The sequence below is a fragment of the Sebastes umbrosus genome, chromosome 22, assembly GCF_015220745.1.
Source record: "Sebastes umbrosus isolate fSebUmb1 chromosome 22, fSebUmb1.pri, whole genome shotgun sequence".
In the NCBI taxonomy this organism is placed as follows: Eukaryota; Metazoa; Chordata; class Actinopteri; order Perciformes; family Sebastidae; genus Sebastes; species Sebastes umbrosus.
In genome coordinates, this window is record NC_051290.1 from 509,555 (window position 1) to 527,814 (window position 18,260).

An 18,260-nucleotide genomic window follows, 5' to 3' on the forward strand; every position below is an offset into this window, starting at 1 on the left:
ACACACACACACACAGACCGTCGCTGCACCGGGTCCGGTTCAGATCCGGTTCAGATCCGGAGGACTGATCGATCCACTGATCGATCCGCAGCTCGAGGACGGAATCAATTCATCAGATGAAACCATGGCAACGGATTATTATTATGGTCTGCAGATGAAGCACCGACACATCACCGACTGATCAGGTGAGACTCAAGTTATTTACTACAATATTACTATTATTCATTAACTCTCACATAAATAATCCAGTTAACACTCATTTAATTAATTAATTAACTCTGTTGGTTTGATGTGAATAATTTACAGAAAGGCAAAAATGCAAAATAAATAAAATAAATAAATGCATGAATAAATGAATACAAATAAATGCAAAATAAAGAAATAAAAATAATACATAAATAAATAAAGGGAAAATAAAGCAGAAGAGTAAATAAATAAGGGAATTCATACAAAGCTAAATAAATAAATGCATAAATACATAAATTACTACACACATTTAAAAATAAATTATTTATTTATCGAGTCATTTATTTATTTTTAGCCGATGTTTGTCAGTAAATTGAATAAATGTTTAGTTGTCTCTTTGAAATCACTAAACAGAGGAAATATTAGCCTAATTATAGAAATATGTGTAGTCATTGACGGGATAAATGTGAATAAAGACACTTTATCGTGACATCATAGCTTTGATCTGACACCACGACGGTTAAAGGAACATATTTAAATGTTCACATCGACGCCACTCTCTGCCCGGTTGCACCAAACGGCGTAGGGATGACGCCGTAATCTGTAATAGTTTGTGTCCACAGTGGCGTTTTTTTTATCGCCTCGCTTCCCAGCTTCGGACGCTCGATGTGCCGCCACTAGACACCTGATTGGACGAACGCTTCCCCTCGTGGGCTGCTGATCCTCGGCTTTGAAGCCTTGAAACCGGAACCAACATGGCGGTTCGTTAGGAAACTTCCTTCTCTTATAAAATAGTTCACCGAAATGTGTTTCTGAAAACATTTTGTGTAGCAATAATCCATGTTGATGAATCTGTCTTATCTAGATTTTAGAAATAGAACTATTTTCGTGATAAGAAATTTTCCAAACGAGCTGCCATGTTGGTTCCATTTGCAACCAAGATGGCCACGAGCAGCGGGCTGCTGGTTGAAAGTCCTGTTTCATTCTACGTCACTAACTCTGAGCGACAGACTACAGAGAAATAATCCATGTTGATGAATCTGTCTTTATTTTAGATCGATAACGGTTAGTTTAAATGTTTCTCGGGAGTTTCCAGAGGCAGCGAGTCGCGTCGGACGCCCCCTGATTTGCTTAAAGTAGCCGAGACCTCAAGATCCAACACATTAACATGTTTTCCGTAGTTACGTTTCTTTGTTTCCGTACGTATTTCATTTAGTTTACATACTTATTTTAAACCTAACCACGATGTTTTTCCTAAACCTAACTAAGTGGTTTTGTTGTTTTAACATAAACGTGACTGTTTCACGGTAACGACGTGGCGTTAAATGACACGCGAAAAGCCTAAAATGTGTCATCAAGAGATGCAGAAACGTGTTATTTATACGTCTTTCCATGAGATCCAGTTGTGAAGCTACAGCCAAGCAGCCGGCTAGCTTAGCTTAGCACAAAGACTGGAAACAGAGGGAAACTGCTAGCATGGCCTCTGTCTGACTGAGACAAAAACAACCTCCAAGCTCTTCTAAACGTCACTGATAACGTGTTATATCTCATTTAATCCGTTAAAAAACAAACAAAAGAAAGAGTAGAAACAGTTTGTAGTTCTGCGAACTACGTCCCGAACTATTTGTTGGTACTGGTGGTAAACGCCGTAAACAAAGGCCGGCGTTGTTTTGTTGATCTTGTGATCATCTCTAGTTCCAAACACAGAGATTAAAGAGCGAGTCCACGCCCAGACATCTCTTTCTTCCTGCTCATCCATCCAGAATCAGAATTCCTCCGGATGCCCGGGGTTGACCGGAGGACGCAGTCGGACGCTTCACTTGGCGATTAGCCTCAAACACACACGTATGACCTACTAACGTCACGTCTGACAGGCGTGTTATAATCAAACACGTATCGGCACGACCGGCTCATCATCCGTCTAGTGGGACTCCGATTATAAACACACTTAGCGGCTTTAATGTTCAGATCTCACTCATTAAACCTTCATCTCCACTAAATCAATTATACATCACACACACACACACACACACACACACACACACACACACACACACACACTGACCCAGATTTCACTCATTCATTCCTCAGGATTGTGTGTTTTAGTGCGTTCCGTCAGTTCTCTACTGCAGCGTTTCCTGTTTTATCTTCCAGGTCTGCAGCATGTCTTCCTCCTCCTCCTCCTCCTCCTCCTCTTCCTCGGAGCTGCCCTACTTCTGTCCTCGCTGTGGGGACGAGTCTCGGTTTTCGTCGGTACCTGAGCTCCGGGCTCACCTGGTCAGCCGACACACCTACGAGACCCTGCTGGTGCTGTCGCAGGTAACTCACACGACGTTGTTTTGGTCTGTAAAAAAAACAAACTACAACAGCAGACACTTCTAAATATCTAACTACACATTTATTTATTTATTCATTTATTTTAATTCCTTCCTTATTATTAGTAGGTAGTTATTATTATTATTTATTTTATATTATTATTATTTATTTAGGAGGTTATTACTAGAATTATTATATCCTTTTTTTGGTTTGGTTTGTTTGGTTTGTTATATCTCATGTCAAGCTCTGAATGTCACCTTATATGTAAATATCTAACTACTCATTTATTTATTTATTTTTAAATCCTTCTTTATTATTACCACCTAGTTATTATTAATGTCATTATTCTTATTATTCTTATTCTTATTCTTATTTTATTTATTTAGGAGGTTTTTATTAAAATTATTATGAATATTATGAATAGATATTTTCTTGTTTTTTTTTAATGTTGCTTTTGTTTTGTTTGGTTTGTTATGTCTCTAGTCAAGCTGTGAGCATCACCTTGTTTTCTTAAGTAAAACAAAATGGTGAAAAATTGCCTGGTCCCTCCTCATCTTCTACTCTTATTTATTTATTTATTTATTTATTCATTTATTTATTTATTTATTTATTTATTTATTTATTTATTCATTTATTTATTCATTTATTTGTTTGTTTGTTTATTTATTTATAACTCCTTTATTTAGGAGGTTATTGCTAGAATTATTATTAATATTATTTTATATTTTTTTCGGTTGTGTAATATTGGTTTGGTTCGTTATGACTCATGTCCAGCTCTGAGCAGTCTTTTCTTGGGTATTTCTCTCCTGTTCTTATTATTGTTGTACTACTTGTAAAGTCACTGCTGTTTTTATTTTTGCACCAATAAAAAGGTGATAAAATATGATCTATTTTGAAATAAAAAAAATTTGGCATTTTTTCTTGAAAACTAAAAATGTCTGCAAAATGTTAAAAGCTGCTCTGACCAGCCGGCTTTAATAACTAATAATTATTAATATTATTATTAGTTATTACTTCTCTTACATCTCACATTTCAGGCTCGGGTCAGAAGCTCCAGATCTGGTGCTCTGCTCCCGTTCCCCGGCCAAGCTGTCCCCCAGAGACAGAGCTCCTCTCTGGGCATGGAGGCTCCTGGCCTCCCCCTGCCGCTGGCCTGCCTCGATCTGGCCTCGTCGGCGGCCTCCGTCCGATTGCTCAAGGAAATGTTCGGCCCTTCGGATCGCGCTCTCCCGTCTTCTGTGGGACATCCAGAGGACCCCTCCACCGCTCTGGCCCTCCCCGGCTCTCTGGAGCCGTACCCCGGGCAGAACCTGGGCCGGGTCGGGGTCGGGGTCCAGCTGGGCCTGGAGTTCGGGTTGTCGCTGGGCATCGGGCTGGAGGAGAGACTCGGGCTGGGGCTCGATCGGAAAATCGCCCGCACGTTTGCGGAGGTGGAGGAGCGGGTGAACCGCCGCGTGGGCCGGCTGAAGGCGGAGCTACAGAGGAGGGAGGCGGAGCTAGAGCGGGAGAGGCGGGGCGGCGAGCGGCTGAAGAGTGAGAAACAGGAAGTGGAGGAGAGGGCGACGTACCTGTCCAGACAGGTGGGTGCAGCAGCTGAGACATGAAACCAACATTCACGTAGAAAAACATAAAGAAATTAGTAGTTTTACTGCATTAACATGATCTCTGGATGTTTTATTTTTGTTTTACTCCGTCAGGTCTCTGCTGCCGTGGAGATGATGGAGCGACTAAAGAACGATCTGGAAGGAAAAGAGAAAGAACTGAGTGAACGACAACAGTCAGTATCCGTCTGAACCTCTGAATCTGCAGCTTTTCAGTCCGGTTCAGTTCGTTAGACATTCGTAAACGTTGTGGGTCGTATCTGGTACTTTTCTGGTACCACCTCGATTGAATCGAGCTGAGTCGATACTCGAAGACTAACCTCTTAAAAACGTGTATATTTAGGTCTTCTCTGGTCTCTTTGGAAAGGGTAGAATCTCAGGAATATGAATAAATTGAAAGTAAACTAAACTATATCACCATGGTGATTACAATGGAGATGCAATAAAGGAAAAAAATAAGATTTTTTTATCTTCGTCTAGCATAAAACCTTTATTTCAAAGGCAAGATCACCATTAAAACCAAGGTCCTATAGACAATGATGCAACTGAATGTATTCTACGACGCTTTGAATACAAAGACTATAGCTGCAGAACCTGCCTGAGATTTATCACGTTTTTAAGTTTTCTTCAGCATCACAGTAATCCAGTGATAGTTCTCTCTACATCCATGAGTTCACTGCAGACAGGAGCTGATAGTAGATCATTTGGCATACTTTAACGTAGACAATTTCAAATATAGGCTAAAAAAAACGGAATAACCTCGTACTTCCTATTTACATCCTTCAAAACATTATGGGATTGTCCCCCAAATATAATAATAACAGCGGTGAAATCCATTAATATTAGACAGTGTATTATCTTTTATTTGATATATATGATGATCTTCTGTCTGCTCTTAATGAAGTGAGTACAACAACACGATGCAGAGACGGAGGACACGCCATGTTAGTCTGCATCACTGTGCACACACACACACACACACACACACACTCAGCTGTGGTGATAAATGGAAGACGACAGCAGCCCTCGGGGTGTGTGTTGTGTGTTGTGTGTTGTGTGTTGTGTGTTGTGTGTGTGTGGCTTCATGAGTCTGCAGATCTCTACACATGGTTGTGTTTAATGTATTTAATTAAAACATCTAAAGCTCTGTTAGGGGGTCGACGAAGCAACGATACTCGTATAGATATTAAGCCTCGCATTAAATCCTATTTCTGAGGCTGTATTTTGTGTGTTTCAGGGAGATGGTGGACGTCGAGTGTTTTCTGAGGGAGACTGCAGAGAAAGAGGCCGAGGCCAAATCCAGACTGCAGGTGAGACGCCAAAGATCTTCTGTCGTCGCCTCCGCTGAAGGGATTATTTGGTTTCTGAGGAATTTTATTAAGAAACACACATTTTGTTCGGCCTCATCTGGAGATGCAACTCGACTCTAGGAGATATTGTGCGCAGGTTTTGTAGTTGAAGTGGATAAACAATATATATAATATTATCTCCTGAACAGTTTTGTTGTTAATTAATTTTGTTTTAATATTTTATTTAATTATATTCATTTTATTTTTATATTTTTATATTTTGTTTTATTTACTCTTTTGGGGATATGAGTAGGTGCTGGGAATCTGGTGTGGGAATATATTTTATTAATTGATTTATTATTATTATAAAATATTATTATTTATTCATTTATTTGTATTCATAAATTAAACAATTTAATTTATTATAATATTTATTTTATACAATATATTAATTTATTTTTATTTTATTGTATTATTATTATTATTATTATTATTATTATTATTATTATTATTATTATTAATTTGTTTCAGGTGTTCATCGAGACGTTGTTGGATCGAGCTGACCGAGCTGAGAGACAGTTACTGCTGCTGCGCTCACACACACATCACAACCACTACACACATCACCATGACGACGACGACGTCAACGCGTACACACTCACCGAGGGATACACACCTGTAGCGGGCCGAGGGGGACGCAGTCTGGACGGCAGCGCCGATGACATCATCGCAGACAAGATGCAGGAGGGGCCCATCGGCAACCGGGTGAGAAAAACTCAAATGTTCTGTATAATATTAATATAAAGAAATGTTTGCATTAATTAATAAAAACAAATGAAGGATAAATATTTGTGTACAACTAACTGATCAAATGAGAACATGCAAGCTGCAGATGTATTTTGTCCAACCATAACTAAATTCAAATCTCTGCGAGGTCTAAAAACTGATGAGATGAGAATCTGCTGTGTGAATTTATTTTATTCATTTATTTTTTATTTTATAATTTATTATTATCATTATTATTTTATGTATTTTTTCATTTTAATTTATTATACTTTTTATTTGTTCTATTTTATTATCATTCTTGTTTATTCATATATTATTTGTATGTATTATGATTTATTAGAATTTTATTTTATTGTAGTTTTTGTCTATTTTATTATTATTATTATTATTATTATTATTATTATTATTATTGTTTATTTAGTTAGTTAGTATTTTGCAATGTATTTTTTATTATAATTTTATTGTATTTTTTATTTTTATTTTTCTATTTTATTATAATTCTTTATTTATTATTTTGTATGTATTTTATTTTTATTTATTATATTTGTTATTTGTATTTTTCTATTATTTTATTATTATTATTAATATTATTGTTATTTATTATTTTGAAAGTATTTTTTATGTAAATTCATCTTTATTTTATTATAGTTGTTATTTTATTTTTCTATTTTATTATAATTATTTCGTATTTATTTCGTATTTTAATTTATTATAATTTCTATTCTATTATAGTTCTTATTTTTCTATTTATTTGCTTATTTTTTCTTCTTCTCACTATTGTTATTAAATTAATTTTTATTTTCATTTATTATAATTTTTATTTTATTATAGTTTTTATTTTTCTATTTTATTATAATTATTATTATTTTTTTCCGTCTCCCTTGTTGACGACTGACTTACGTTATTGTAGTGACTTTCTTAAGGAAACAATAAAAAGCATGATTTAATAAAAACCTGATGATAGGATTCAGAAAATGTTTGTGATGTGAAATAAATGTGATTGTCTAAACTGACATAAACTCTACTCTCTCGTCCTCGTTGTTGTCGGTCGTCCTCCAGAGGAGTTACAGCGTCTCGGGCTCCTACAGACTGGGAGAGCAGCTGTACAGCCACCATCCCTACAGGTACCTGAACGCATCACAAGCATCAGCTGGTTATTGCACATTTATTATATTGTATTTGTTATATTTTATGGTTTCAAACAGCTGAAGCTACTCTCTGATGCGTCCTCTCTCTGTCCCCCAGTGGACTGACTGGTCAGATGAGGACCTTGTCTCTGGGTTCAGGGGGCTGGGACGGCGAGGGGGGGCTGGGCCTCCCTCACTCCCATCACTACGCTTCACCCTGGACTCGGCGAGACGGGAGGACAGACGGACTGTGGTACGTTAGAGACCTGCTGGTGAATATTTACACTGAATGGAGGACATCCATTCATGGATTTGATCCATGATGTCCAATAAAAATGTAGTTATTACGCTCTTCTTCTTCTTCTTCTTCTTCTTCTTCTCGTCCTGTGTTTCCAGGGTTAGATTAGTGTATTATTATTATTTTTTTCATATATTATTTTTTAATGTATAATAATAATAATTAATAATTAAAGTAAAATAATTTATTATAATTTTGTTTGATTATAGTTTTAATTTTTCTACTTATTTCTCTTTTTTATTATTATTATTGTTTATTTATTTAGTTAGTATTTTCAATGTATTTTGTATTTTAAATCTTTTATAATTTTATTGTAGTTTTAATTTTTCTATTTTATTATTATTATAATTGTTTATTATTCTTTTATGTATTTTTATTTTTATTTATCTTATTTTTATTTTTCTATTAATTTATATTATTATTGCTGCTGTTGTTAATGTATTTATTATTTTAATATAATTATTATTTAAATTAATTTTATTCCATTATAGTTATTATTTTTATATTTTATTTTTATTATTATTATTGCTTATTTATTTATTTTTAATGTATTTTTTATTTCAATTTATTAAAATTTAGATTATTATGATTCTATGTATTTTTTATCTTAATTTGTTAGAATTTGTATTGTATTATACTTTCTATTTTTTTCTATTTTATTATTATTATTGTTTATTTATATATTATTTTTGATTTATTATTATTTTGATTTATTTTAGTTCTATTTTGTTATAGTTTTTATTTTTCTATTTATTTTTCTATTATTATATCATTATTATTAATATTATTGTTCTCCTGTGTTTCCAGGGTCGGGGAGGGAGGAAGTGGGAGAACGTGGAGCGAAAGACACCGTCGCCACTACAGCACTGAAGAAGAGGAGGAGGAGGAGGAGGAAGATGAAGAAGAAGAAGAGGATGAAGAAGAAGCAGAGGAGGAGGGATTCTGGAGCAGCGCTGAGATGAGGAGACTTGTCTTCGCCAGGACGCACACACCTGGTTCAGGTAAACCGTTCTTCTTCTTCTTCGTTCTGGCTGGTTGTTGCGAACACTTCCTGTGGCTTCTTCACAATAAAAGCCAGGATTTTCTTTTCTCTCTTCCGTTTCCTGCAGAAGCCCCCTCCTCCTCCCTCCGCTCCAAGCCCTCCCGTCGTCACGGCGACAGACAGCTGGGGGCGGACACCTTGAGGCTGAGGGCGGGGCTTTTCTGCGTGTTTCCGTATTTGGACGTGCGCTCCCTGCTGCGCGCGGCCGAGGTCTGCTCCGATTGGCGGTTTGTCGCCAGGCACCCGGCGGTTTGGACTCGCCTCCGGCTGGAGAACGCCAGAGTCTCGGACGAGGTAGAGGAGCCGTCTTCATCTTCATCATGTCATCGGAAATGTTATCGTCATCAAACTGTTACATATAGACCCTACCACTTAGCCAGCTTAGCTCACTAATTCCACTCCAAATTAAGACACATAAGAATGAATTTGTGGGTACCAGTACTTCTTGCATTAGGACCATGTGTTACTTTACAAATATCTAGTTTAATTTTGTTTTTCAAGTTCAAAGTTCAGAACTTTCCTAAAACAGCTTTTATGAAACAGACGAGAGGAAATAGTACGTTGATTTAGGGACTATTTTCAGCGGCGGATGAATCCACATTGAGTGTGTTTCTTTGTTTGTAGTTCCTGACCACTCTGTCTCAGTGGTGTACTCAGACTCAGTCCGTGGTTCTGAACAACCTGAAGCCTCGAAGCAGACGAGCCGACGAGCCGCGGGAGGATTACCACGACAACACACGGTAACACACACACATGTTTGTCTGTCTATACATGTGAGGTCCCCCTTTTCACATAATGCATTCCCAAACCCGAACCTTAACCATAAATGCCAGACCCCCAATCCTCACCGTCACCCTCACCCAAACCGCGTTCTAACCGGAACCTTAAAACCTTCAAGCAGTCCGCGGTAGTGGCGAGGACCGGGCCAAAATGTCCTCACAACGAAGGTTTAAAACTGAAACCGGTCCTCACAAAGACAGCAATACAAGCTCTCTCACACACACACAGCTCTTAGGGATTAACGCTCAGGAGTTAAAAATGTTAAAGACTTTCTTATCTTTTGTTAAAGTGAAAAAGGTTGACGTTGCCGTGGTAACAGCATCTAATTTGAGTCCAGCTGTCGTCTGATTGGTCGAAACGGAACAGAAGAGATAACAGGAGGACATGAGAATGTAGCTGGAAGCGTGACTGAACAGGGTGCATTGTGGGTAGTGTAGTTGACCTGGGTGTGTCTTCTGTCTCAGAGGCAGCGTGGAGCCGGGGGTGGAGGCCCTGCTGAGGTCAGCGGGGGGGAGTCTGCTCCACCTGTCTGTCTCTCAGTGTCCTCACATCCTCACCGACAGGACGCTGTGGCTCGCCAGCTGCTACAGCAGGAACCTGCAGACACTCACATACAGGTGACTGTCTACCTGTCTGACTGTCTTCCTATCTATCTGTTTACCTGTCTGACTGTTTACCTGTCTGTCTGTCTACCTGTCTGTCTGTCTACCTATCTGACTGTCTACCTGTCTGTTCACATGTCTGTTTACCTGTCTGTCTGTCTACCTGTCTGACTGTTCACCTGTCTGTCTGTCTACCTGTCTGTCTGTCTACCTGTCTGACTGTTCACCTGTCTGTCTGTCTACCTGTCTGTCTGTCTACCTATCTGACTGTCTACCTGTCTGTTCACATGTCTGTTTACCTGTCTGTCTGTCTACTTGTCTGTCTGTCTACCTGTCTGTCTGTTTACCTGTCTGACTGTCTACTTGTCTGTCTGCTTACCTGTTCGACTGTTTACCTGTTTGTTTACCTGACTGTTTACCTGTCTGTCTGTTTACCTGTCTGTCTGCTTACCTTTCTGTCTGTTTACCTGTCTGTCTATTTACCTGTCTGTTTACCTGTCTGACTGTCTACCTGTCTGTTTGTTTACCTGTCTGTTTACCTGTCTATCTGTTTACCTGTCTGTCTGTTTACCTGTCTCTTTACCTGTCTGTCTGCAGGAGCTCATCAGATCCTCTCGGTCATGAGGTTCTCTGGGCCCTGGGTGCAGGCTGCAGGAACATCAGCAGCCTGCAGGTGGCGCCGGCTGACCCCTGGTCAGTAGAGACACGTGAAGAGTTCGTCCAGGTTGAATTTTAAAACACAACTATCACCTTTATACTCGTCCATCTCCGTCTTTCTCTCCTTCAGCCAACAACCCACTCGCTTTGGAAACCGCTGCCTGCAGACGATTGGTCGATGCTGGCCGCACCTCCGCTCGCTCAGTGTGGGCGGGGCCGGCTGTGGGACTCAGGGATTGGTCGCTTTGGGTGAGTGGAAAATAAGTTGTTTTTAGACCTTTTGGTGCAAATATATAATAAGTTGAATGTGTGTGTGTGTGTGTGTGTGTGTGTGTGTGTGCAGTGCGTACCTGTGCTCACCTGCAGGTGTTGGAGTTGGAGCGTATTACCGACCTCGGCCTGCAGGCGGCGACAGAGCTGTGTAGAGCCGGACTGAAGAGTCTGGAGACGCTGATCCTGACTCACACGCCCGTCAGCGGTCAGGCCATCCTGCACCTCCACAGTGAGACACAGCAGCCGTCCTCTGAACACACACTTATTATTATTATTAATATATATATATATATATATATCTAAACGTGTCTCTGCAGGTATGTGTGATAACATCAGATCCATCATGGTCGAGGTCGCTGCTTCGGATTACTTTGAGGAGCCGGACTCTCAGGAAGCTCAACATCTGTTTGGTGAAATTCTCAACACGCTGAAGGTGAGTAAATAAAATAAAAGAAAACAATAAAAACAAGTTAGATCCTGCTCTCTGATTGGCCGGTTAAAACCAGTCATGTGGACACCTCGTCCCCATCATAGTTCAGGTCAACAGGTTGACCACCGTTCTTACTCAGAGATCAAGGTACATTAAACTGCAGGTAACCATAGCAACGTTCCCTACGGTGTAACACCGACACTCTCTCAATCCCTACGGTGTCTTGTTCCCTACGATGTCTCGTTCCCTACGGTGTCTTGTTCCTTACGATGTCTCGTTCCCTACGGTGTCTGGTTCCCTACGATGTCTCGTTCCCTACGATGTCTCGTTCCCTACGATGTCTCGTTCCCTATGGTGTCTTGTTCCCTACGGTTTCTTGTTCCCTACGGTGTAACACTGGCACTCTCTCGTTCCCTACGGTGTCTGGTTCCCTACGGTTTCTTGTTCCCTACGGTGTCTCATTCCCTACAGTGTCTCATTCCCTACGGTGTCCTGTTCCCTACGGTGTACCGTTCCCTGCGGTGTCTCGTTCCCTACGGTGTCCTGTTCCCTACGGTGTCTCGTTCTCTGCGGTGTCTCGTTCCCTACGGTGTCCTGTTCCCTACGGTGTCTCGTTCCCTGCGGTGTCTCGTTCCCTACGGTGTCCTGTTCCCTACAGTTTCTCGTTCCCTACGGTTTCTTGTTCCCTACGGTGTCTCGTTCCCTACAGTGTCTCGTTCCCTACGGTGTCTTGTTCCCTACGATGTCTCGTTCCCTACGGTGTCTGGTTCCCTACGATGTCTCGTTCCCTACGATGTCTCGTTCCCTACGGTGTCTCGTTCCCTACGGTTTCTTGTTCCCTACGGTTTCTTGTTCCCTACGGTGTAACACTGGCACTCTCTCGTTCCCTACGGTGTCTGGTTCCCTACGGTTTCTTGTTCCCTACGGTGTCTCGTTCCCTACAGTGTCTCGTTCCCTACGGTGTCCTGTTCCCTACGGTGTACCGTTCCCTGCGGTGTCTCGTTCCCTGCGGTGTCTCGTTCCCTACGGTGTCCTGTTCCCTACAGTTTCTCGTTCCCTACGGTGTAACACCGGCACTTTCTCGTTCCCTACGATGTCTTGTTCCCTACAGTGTCTCGTTCCCTACGGTGTGACTACAAACATGGATGATTAAATGTTAAGTTAAGACTTTAAAATATGGAGGACAACTTAAACTCAGACTACCAGTATGAATTATTATTATTATTATTATTATTATTAGTAGTAGTAGTAGTAGTAATAGTAGTAATATTATTATGACTGGTTTACTAACAGTGTGTTTGTGTGTGTGTGTTTTTTGTCTCTCAGGTTCTCCAGAAGCGTCCTGGACTGTGTGACGTCTTGCAGATTAAAGCTGAAGGACTCTGCTGACCTCAACCTAAATCTACCCTTAACCCTGAAGCCAACGGTCCATCCCGACTATCCCAACAGTATTAGCTTGTGTGACGTATTCCCAGTGGTGGAATGTAACTAAGTACATTTACTTGAGTACTGTACTGTACTGACACCTAACTCTAACTGCCCTTTGAATAAGTGATGAACCTTAACTTAACCCTTTACACAAACTTCATTTCACTTAAATTAACTTGTTTTTCTACCACAGTTAAGTCTTCTTTTTGCACTGTATATAGAAAACCCTTTATCCTGTAACCCTTAATATCCCCTTAACACAAACCTTTACCTTAATTATGTTAAACAATACTGTAAAAACAAACTCTTCTTTTCTTACTCTATTTTTGACTAAACCTGATCCAAATAAAGTTTAACCTTAAACTCTTTAACAAAGCTTCCCATCACAGCTTCACTTCGCCTGTTCTCCATTAATAAACCCTTAATCCTAGCTTTACTTTTACTTGGCTACCCTTCAAGTGTTAAGATGAAGATCCAGCCAACAGTATTAGCAATTTAAAAAGCCATAACTCTTGTACTGAAGTCATAGAACACCTTTATGCTTACCTTAAGATTCAATTAAAACCTTCTTATTTAGCTTTACACTAAAAACAAGCACAAGCACATGTACGCACAAATATATTTGCACACCGACTCATGCACCAAAGACATCAATCAATCAATCAATCAGAAGTGTTGGAGTTGTTGATGAAAAAGTGAATCCATCAGGTGTCTTTATACGACTTAAAGGAGCTACGTGTCATTTTATCATCAATAAATCATTTTCTTGGAGACTTTTTGTGTCATTAATGAACAACCTGCTGACTGATTGTACGACACTTGAACCGTGTGTGATAAAACAGGGAGAGATAATCAGGACTACGGTCAAGTGCGAAGGTCATCCCGAGTGTTTAATACTTCCTGTACCTATAGGAGTGAGTGAACGACCTTTAACCCCAACGAGAGAGAGAGAGAGAGAGAGAGAGAGAGAGAGAGAGATGTGATGACAAGCGACGGCTTGTAAATAATGTGTGTGTTTTAACTGTAGAGTCGAAGGGAAAGTGTTTATTTTTGGTCGGTGTGTGTGTGTTTTGTGGTTACCATGGTTTTCCTCAGACGGCCAACGCTGCTTCACTACCTGCTGCTGTCGGCCATGTTGGCTCTGCTCCTCTTCATCAGCTCCTCCTGGCTTCGTGAGTTTCCTCCGTCACTGTCGAGTGTCACTGAATGTCGGCCATGTTGGCTCTACCTCAATTAAGTTATTCTGAGTTTTTTTTATTTCACAGTGGTGGAAAGTAACTGTACAATTTTGAAGTACTTGTACTTTAGTTGAGTACTTTAATGCTCAATATAATTAATACTTATATTTAATATTAATAGTCGTAAATATCGTACTGTATTAACTAATAATACTCCCGTTTTATCACATTCCCTGAGCCAGTTTGTGACAAAAGGGGGCTCGTCCGGGAGGCTTTGTTATGTTTGACCAAGCTGGTTTGTCACCTTAGTATTTGTATTTCTTTAAACCGATCATAATCATCTTGGGCAGCGCTAAACCCAGGATGCAAAATTAATTATGAATGTTATTAAATACTAATATTATTATAAAGAAACTGACACTAATAAATATTGGGCATTTGGGACCATGACAATATGTATAAAAAAATAATTTTTGTTTTTTTCTTTGTTGGTAACCAGAGTTTTGTTTGTGTCTCGTCAGCTCAGAGTGGAGTCAGAGACTGTGGCAGCGCCTGGCAGCCATGTTTGATTTATTACCACCAAACGGTAAGACATTCTCTATAACTTTGAATATTTTGTATTAAATTGCAGATTGCAACCAACTAGCTAAATATACAGTTCAAACTTTTCGTAATTTTTTTTTCTTTCAGCCTGAGCCTCCATTGGTCGCTGAGGAGGCCCCGCCCCTCATCCAGGAGTGTCCTGGTCAATCGTTTCAGGCGTGGCGTCTGCTGCGGTATTTAAAGTCTAGCCTGGCGGACGCCGATGACGTCCTGCTGGAGCCGTACCTGCAGAGCTGGGATCAGCTCCTCAAGTACACACATTTTTTATTTTTAAAGGAAAATTTTTTAAGAGATTAGACATTTTTAAGAAATACACGGTTTATAATAACCTTCATTTCTAAATGGTAAATTTAATAGTTAATTAAACTTAGTTAATAGTTATTCTACTGTTAAACAATGAAATGATAATAAATAATGTTTACTAATCATTACTAATGCTATAATAAAAAAAAAACATTTAACAGTTTATTGTTGCTCAAATTCTAACATTTTATATACTATATATAAGTAATTGTTAATGATTAAGATATTATTTGTAAAACATGTATAAACATTACATATAGATATTTATAACACTTTGTTAATGGTTAATAACTGGTTTGTAAAACATATATTTGGATGGCTATTATAAAGTTACAACTGATGATTATAATAAATTGTTAAATAGTTAATAAATACGTTGTAAAGCATCCATAAACATTATTTAGATAAATAGTTAATACTTTGTTAATGGTTAATAATTGGTTTCTGGTCCATCTATCTAATATTAACTTTACAAATCATTTGGTAATAATCAACAAATACTTAATATAGTTTATAAAATGTTATAATATGTGCAACAATAAACTGTTATTAATAGTTTACTAATGTAATCAGAATGTAATTGTTAACTTATCAGCTATGATACAATATATAATTTATACGCTACGTATTTCATATTACACAAATTAATGATAAAATAACAGAAATTATAGCATTACTACTAATTAGTGAACATTATTAATTATAATTTCATTGTTAACAGTGAAATAACTATTGACTATGTTTAATCGACTATTGATTTACCATTTATAAATGATTGTTATTATAAAGTGTTATTAAATACACTCATTCACTCAGATGAAGATCCACCAGCTACCGGCTCGTTTAAAGCTCACTCTTAAAGGGGAAAAAGAAAACAGTTGTTGTGCATAATGTCCATAAAGTTAAAAAGTGTGACTCCATAAATTAGTTCAAAGTCAAAAAGTAACGATTGCAGAAACAACAACATAATGAAACATACATCTGGGTACATTTTCATTAAAACTTTAGCTCCAAAGGGAACTTCTTCAGTAAAATAAGTTTGTACATTTTGTATTTATTGAGTCTGAGCCTTCTAACATGTAATTTCCAAATCTGCTTCTTCCATATTTGCACTCCATTCCTCTAATTTTCTAGAAACCTGTGATAACAAGTCATATAACAAAGATAGCTCACCTTTCCAGTGGGTGTAAACTCCTCAGCTTTCAGATAGTAATGTGACTTTTTACAGCTTTTTCTCTGAAAAGCACGCTGATACACAGTTCAGTAGAGCAGTGAGAGTTAAACAGAGCAGTAAAGTCGTGGGCCGGACAGATAAACAACGAGCTGAAACTCACTATGGACCCTTTTAGTGTCGACGTCATGATGATGTCATCACGGTGTGAGCTGGAGGCTAAACTATCAGCAACCCTTTCTCTCCATCTCTGAAACGCTTCTCTGATATTGTCCGACTCTCTTTCTGACTGACTTTACTGAAGGATAGTTAACTATAGACATCCACAGATTTATACGCCCTCGATTTATCTTCACAGCGCTGCCGTTGGCCACCAGCCCGCTGGTCGGACGGCCAGCTACTTAGCTCGCTTAGCTCGCTAATTCCACCATGCAGACAGACAATCTAGCTAGCTGTATAACGTTAGCCAGCCAGCTGTCCCACTAAATGCCTCATCACGGTTACTAACAGCGAAGGGGTCTATAATCACAGTCTGAGGACTCGGTCCTCACAACGGTAGAAATACAGGAACACGGACACACACCGATTTGCCGGTTCACAGATAAAATCTCTCTTTCAGTTTCATGGAGTCTCTCGGGACGATGGTCGGTTTCTTTTCTCAGAAGGTGAGGGAAAAGGTCGTACTGATACGAGAGCTGTCACTCAAACACAGCAGAGAGGCTCATGGGAAACGTGGTCCGCCTGACAGCTCCGGACTACAAACCGCAGCGTCGTTTGGACTAAAGAACGAGGTGAGTGTTGTTAAACCACACAGCCGGATTATATGAAGTCGTCAGCTGATTGTCTTTGTTTTGTCTCTTGAGGGGTTTCGTTCAGTCAGACTCATGGTGGGGGCGGAGCTAAGAGAAGGCGTGGTCGACTTCTCCCGCCGTACAGATTCGGGCTGCAGGACGCTGCTGCGGCTGCATCGATCTCTGCTGTGGTTGAAGCTTCTGTTGGAGGGTTTGGCTGAAGGACCGGACGCCGACGGACAATACAAAACACCTGGAGAGCTGAGCAGGTAACGACCTCACCACTTCGCTAACAGACTGACGCTAACGCTAACTACAGACTGAGGCTAACGCTAACAGACATCTGCTTTGCGTCCTATTCCCTCAGGGACGCCTACAAGGTGGCGTTGGCGCCCCACCACCGCTGGGTGCTCCGCCAGGCGGCGGAGTTCGTCTTCCTCGCCCTCCCGGGCAGACAGTACTTCCTGCAGCTGGTTTGTGTGCAGAGCCAGCGGGAGGCCAAGCCCGTCCTGCACGCCATCATCCACGCCCTGACGCTCGTGCACACACAAACTCAGCGAATCCTGACCGAACACGACATGCTGGAGCTGCCCTGAACGCAGCACGGCGACACCCTGACTGTACGTACAAACAGAAAAATACTCTGAAAAATACTCTGTTACAGTAAAAGTACTAATACCACACTATAAAAAATATTCTTTTACAGTAAAAGTACTAATACCACACTGTAAAAAATACTCTTTCACAGTAAAAGTATTTATTCTACACTGTAGAAAATAAAATCTTAGTTTTTAAAGTAATTAAAGCGGTCCGATACGTGTTGTGGAGTAAAAGTAGAAAGTAGCATGAAAAGAAAAGGGAGATATTTTTTACACAGAATGAAGTTTATTTTGCTCACACATACAGGATGTAGCATCACAGTGAAGTACACTGTAGTAGTAGTAGTAGTAGTAGTAGTAGTAGTAGTATCTGAGCTCTTTACTTTGCTGCAGAAGTAAAAGTGTAAAACCAGGATATTTGCGGTTAATAGTTGAATAATATCTGTTGAGGAAAACATGCACTTTAAGGCACCATATGCTGCATTCAGGACCACGTGGGATATCAGGAATTATTATACAGAGATTAACGGCTGATTACTTCAATTTAAACCGCTCAGATTGAGGAAACATCCCATTTCCCAACGTGCCCTGAATGCAACATTAAAAACACATGGATTTACGGTAACAGAATAAAGACTAATTTTATCAACGCTGCAAGAAGTAAAAATGTAGGAAAGACAAGAGAACTGGAAGCAGTGAACACATCATGAAGTACAACACGACTGTACTACGAACAAAGTATAAAAAGCTGTAACATCAGTCTTGTTTTCTTTTTTCTTTAACTCGTTATCATCGTACTA

General features: G+C 39.5%; 2 protein-coding genes across 2 annotated transcripts; both read left to right on the plus strand.

Annotated features, from left to right (window-relative positions):
- LOC119481746 (F-box only protein 41-like) lies at nucleotides 1-13,588 on the plus strand. Its single transcript, XM_037758927.1, has 17 exons — nucleotides 1-185; nucleotides 2,341-2,505; nucleotides 3,540-4,082; nucleotides 4,200-4,279; nucleotides 5,341-5,413; nucleotides 5,924-6,157; nucleotides 7,238-7,302; nucleotides 7,424-7,558; nucleotides 8,411-8,604; nucleotides 8,713-8,939; nucleotides 9,270-9,385; nucleotides 9,890-10,042; nucleotides 10,625-10,720; nucleotides 10,815-10,933; nucleotides 11,028-11,186; nucleotides 11,275-11,390; nucleotides 12,714-13,588. Exons 2-17 carry the CDS (start codon nucleotides 2,350-2,352, stop codon nucleotides 12,774-12,776), a joined length of 2,529 nt encoding a protein of 842 aa, XP_037614855.1. The 5' UTR covers nucleotides 1-185; nucleotides 2,341-2,349; the 3' UTR covers nucleotides 12,777-13,588.
- A 3,069-nt stretch (nucleotides 13,589-16,657) lies between these two features.
- LOC119481790 (ceramide-1-phosphate transfer protein-like) lies at nucleotides 16,658-17,591 on the plus strand. The gene is made up of 3 exons (XM_037759024.1): nucleotides 16,658-16,861; nucleotides 16,934-17,130; nucleotides 17,229-17,591. The coding sequence occupies exons 1-3, from the start codon at nucleotides 16,694-16,696 to the stop codon at nucleotides 17,455-17,457; spliced, it is 594 nt and encodes a 197-aa protein (XP_037614952.1). The 5' UTR covers nucleotides 16,658-16,693; the 3' UTR covers nucleotides 17,458-17,591.
- Nucleotides 17,592-18,260: the final 669 nt, after the last annotated feature.

Coding starts and splice junctions, on each gene's coding strand:
- LOC119481746 (XM_037758927.1), top strand. CDS start 2,350: ATGTCTTCCTCCTCCTCCTCCTCCTCCTCCTCTTCCTCGGAGCTGCCC. Junction 2,506..3,539: donor CCCTGCTGGTGCTGTCGCAG/GTAACTCACACG, acceptor CTCACATTTCAG/GCTCGGGTCAGAAGCTCCAG. Junction 5,414..5,923: donor AGGCCAAATCCAGACTGCAG/GTGAGACGCCAA, acceptor AATTTGTTTCAG/GTGTTCATCGAGACGTTGTT.
- LOC119481790 (XM_037759024.1), top strand. CDS start 16,694: ATGGAGTCTCTCGGGACGATGGTCGGTTTCTTTTCTCAGAAGGTGAGG. Junction 16,862..16,933: donor CGTTTGGACTAAAGAACGAG/GTGAGTGTTGTT, acceptor TTGTCTCTTGAG/GGGTTTCGTTCAGTCAGACT. Junction 17,131..17,228: donor ACACCTGGAGAGCTGAGCAG/GTAACGACCTCA, acceptor CTATTCCCTCAG/GGACGCCTACAAGGTGGCGT.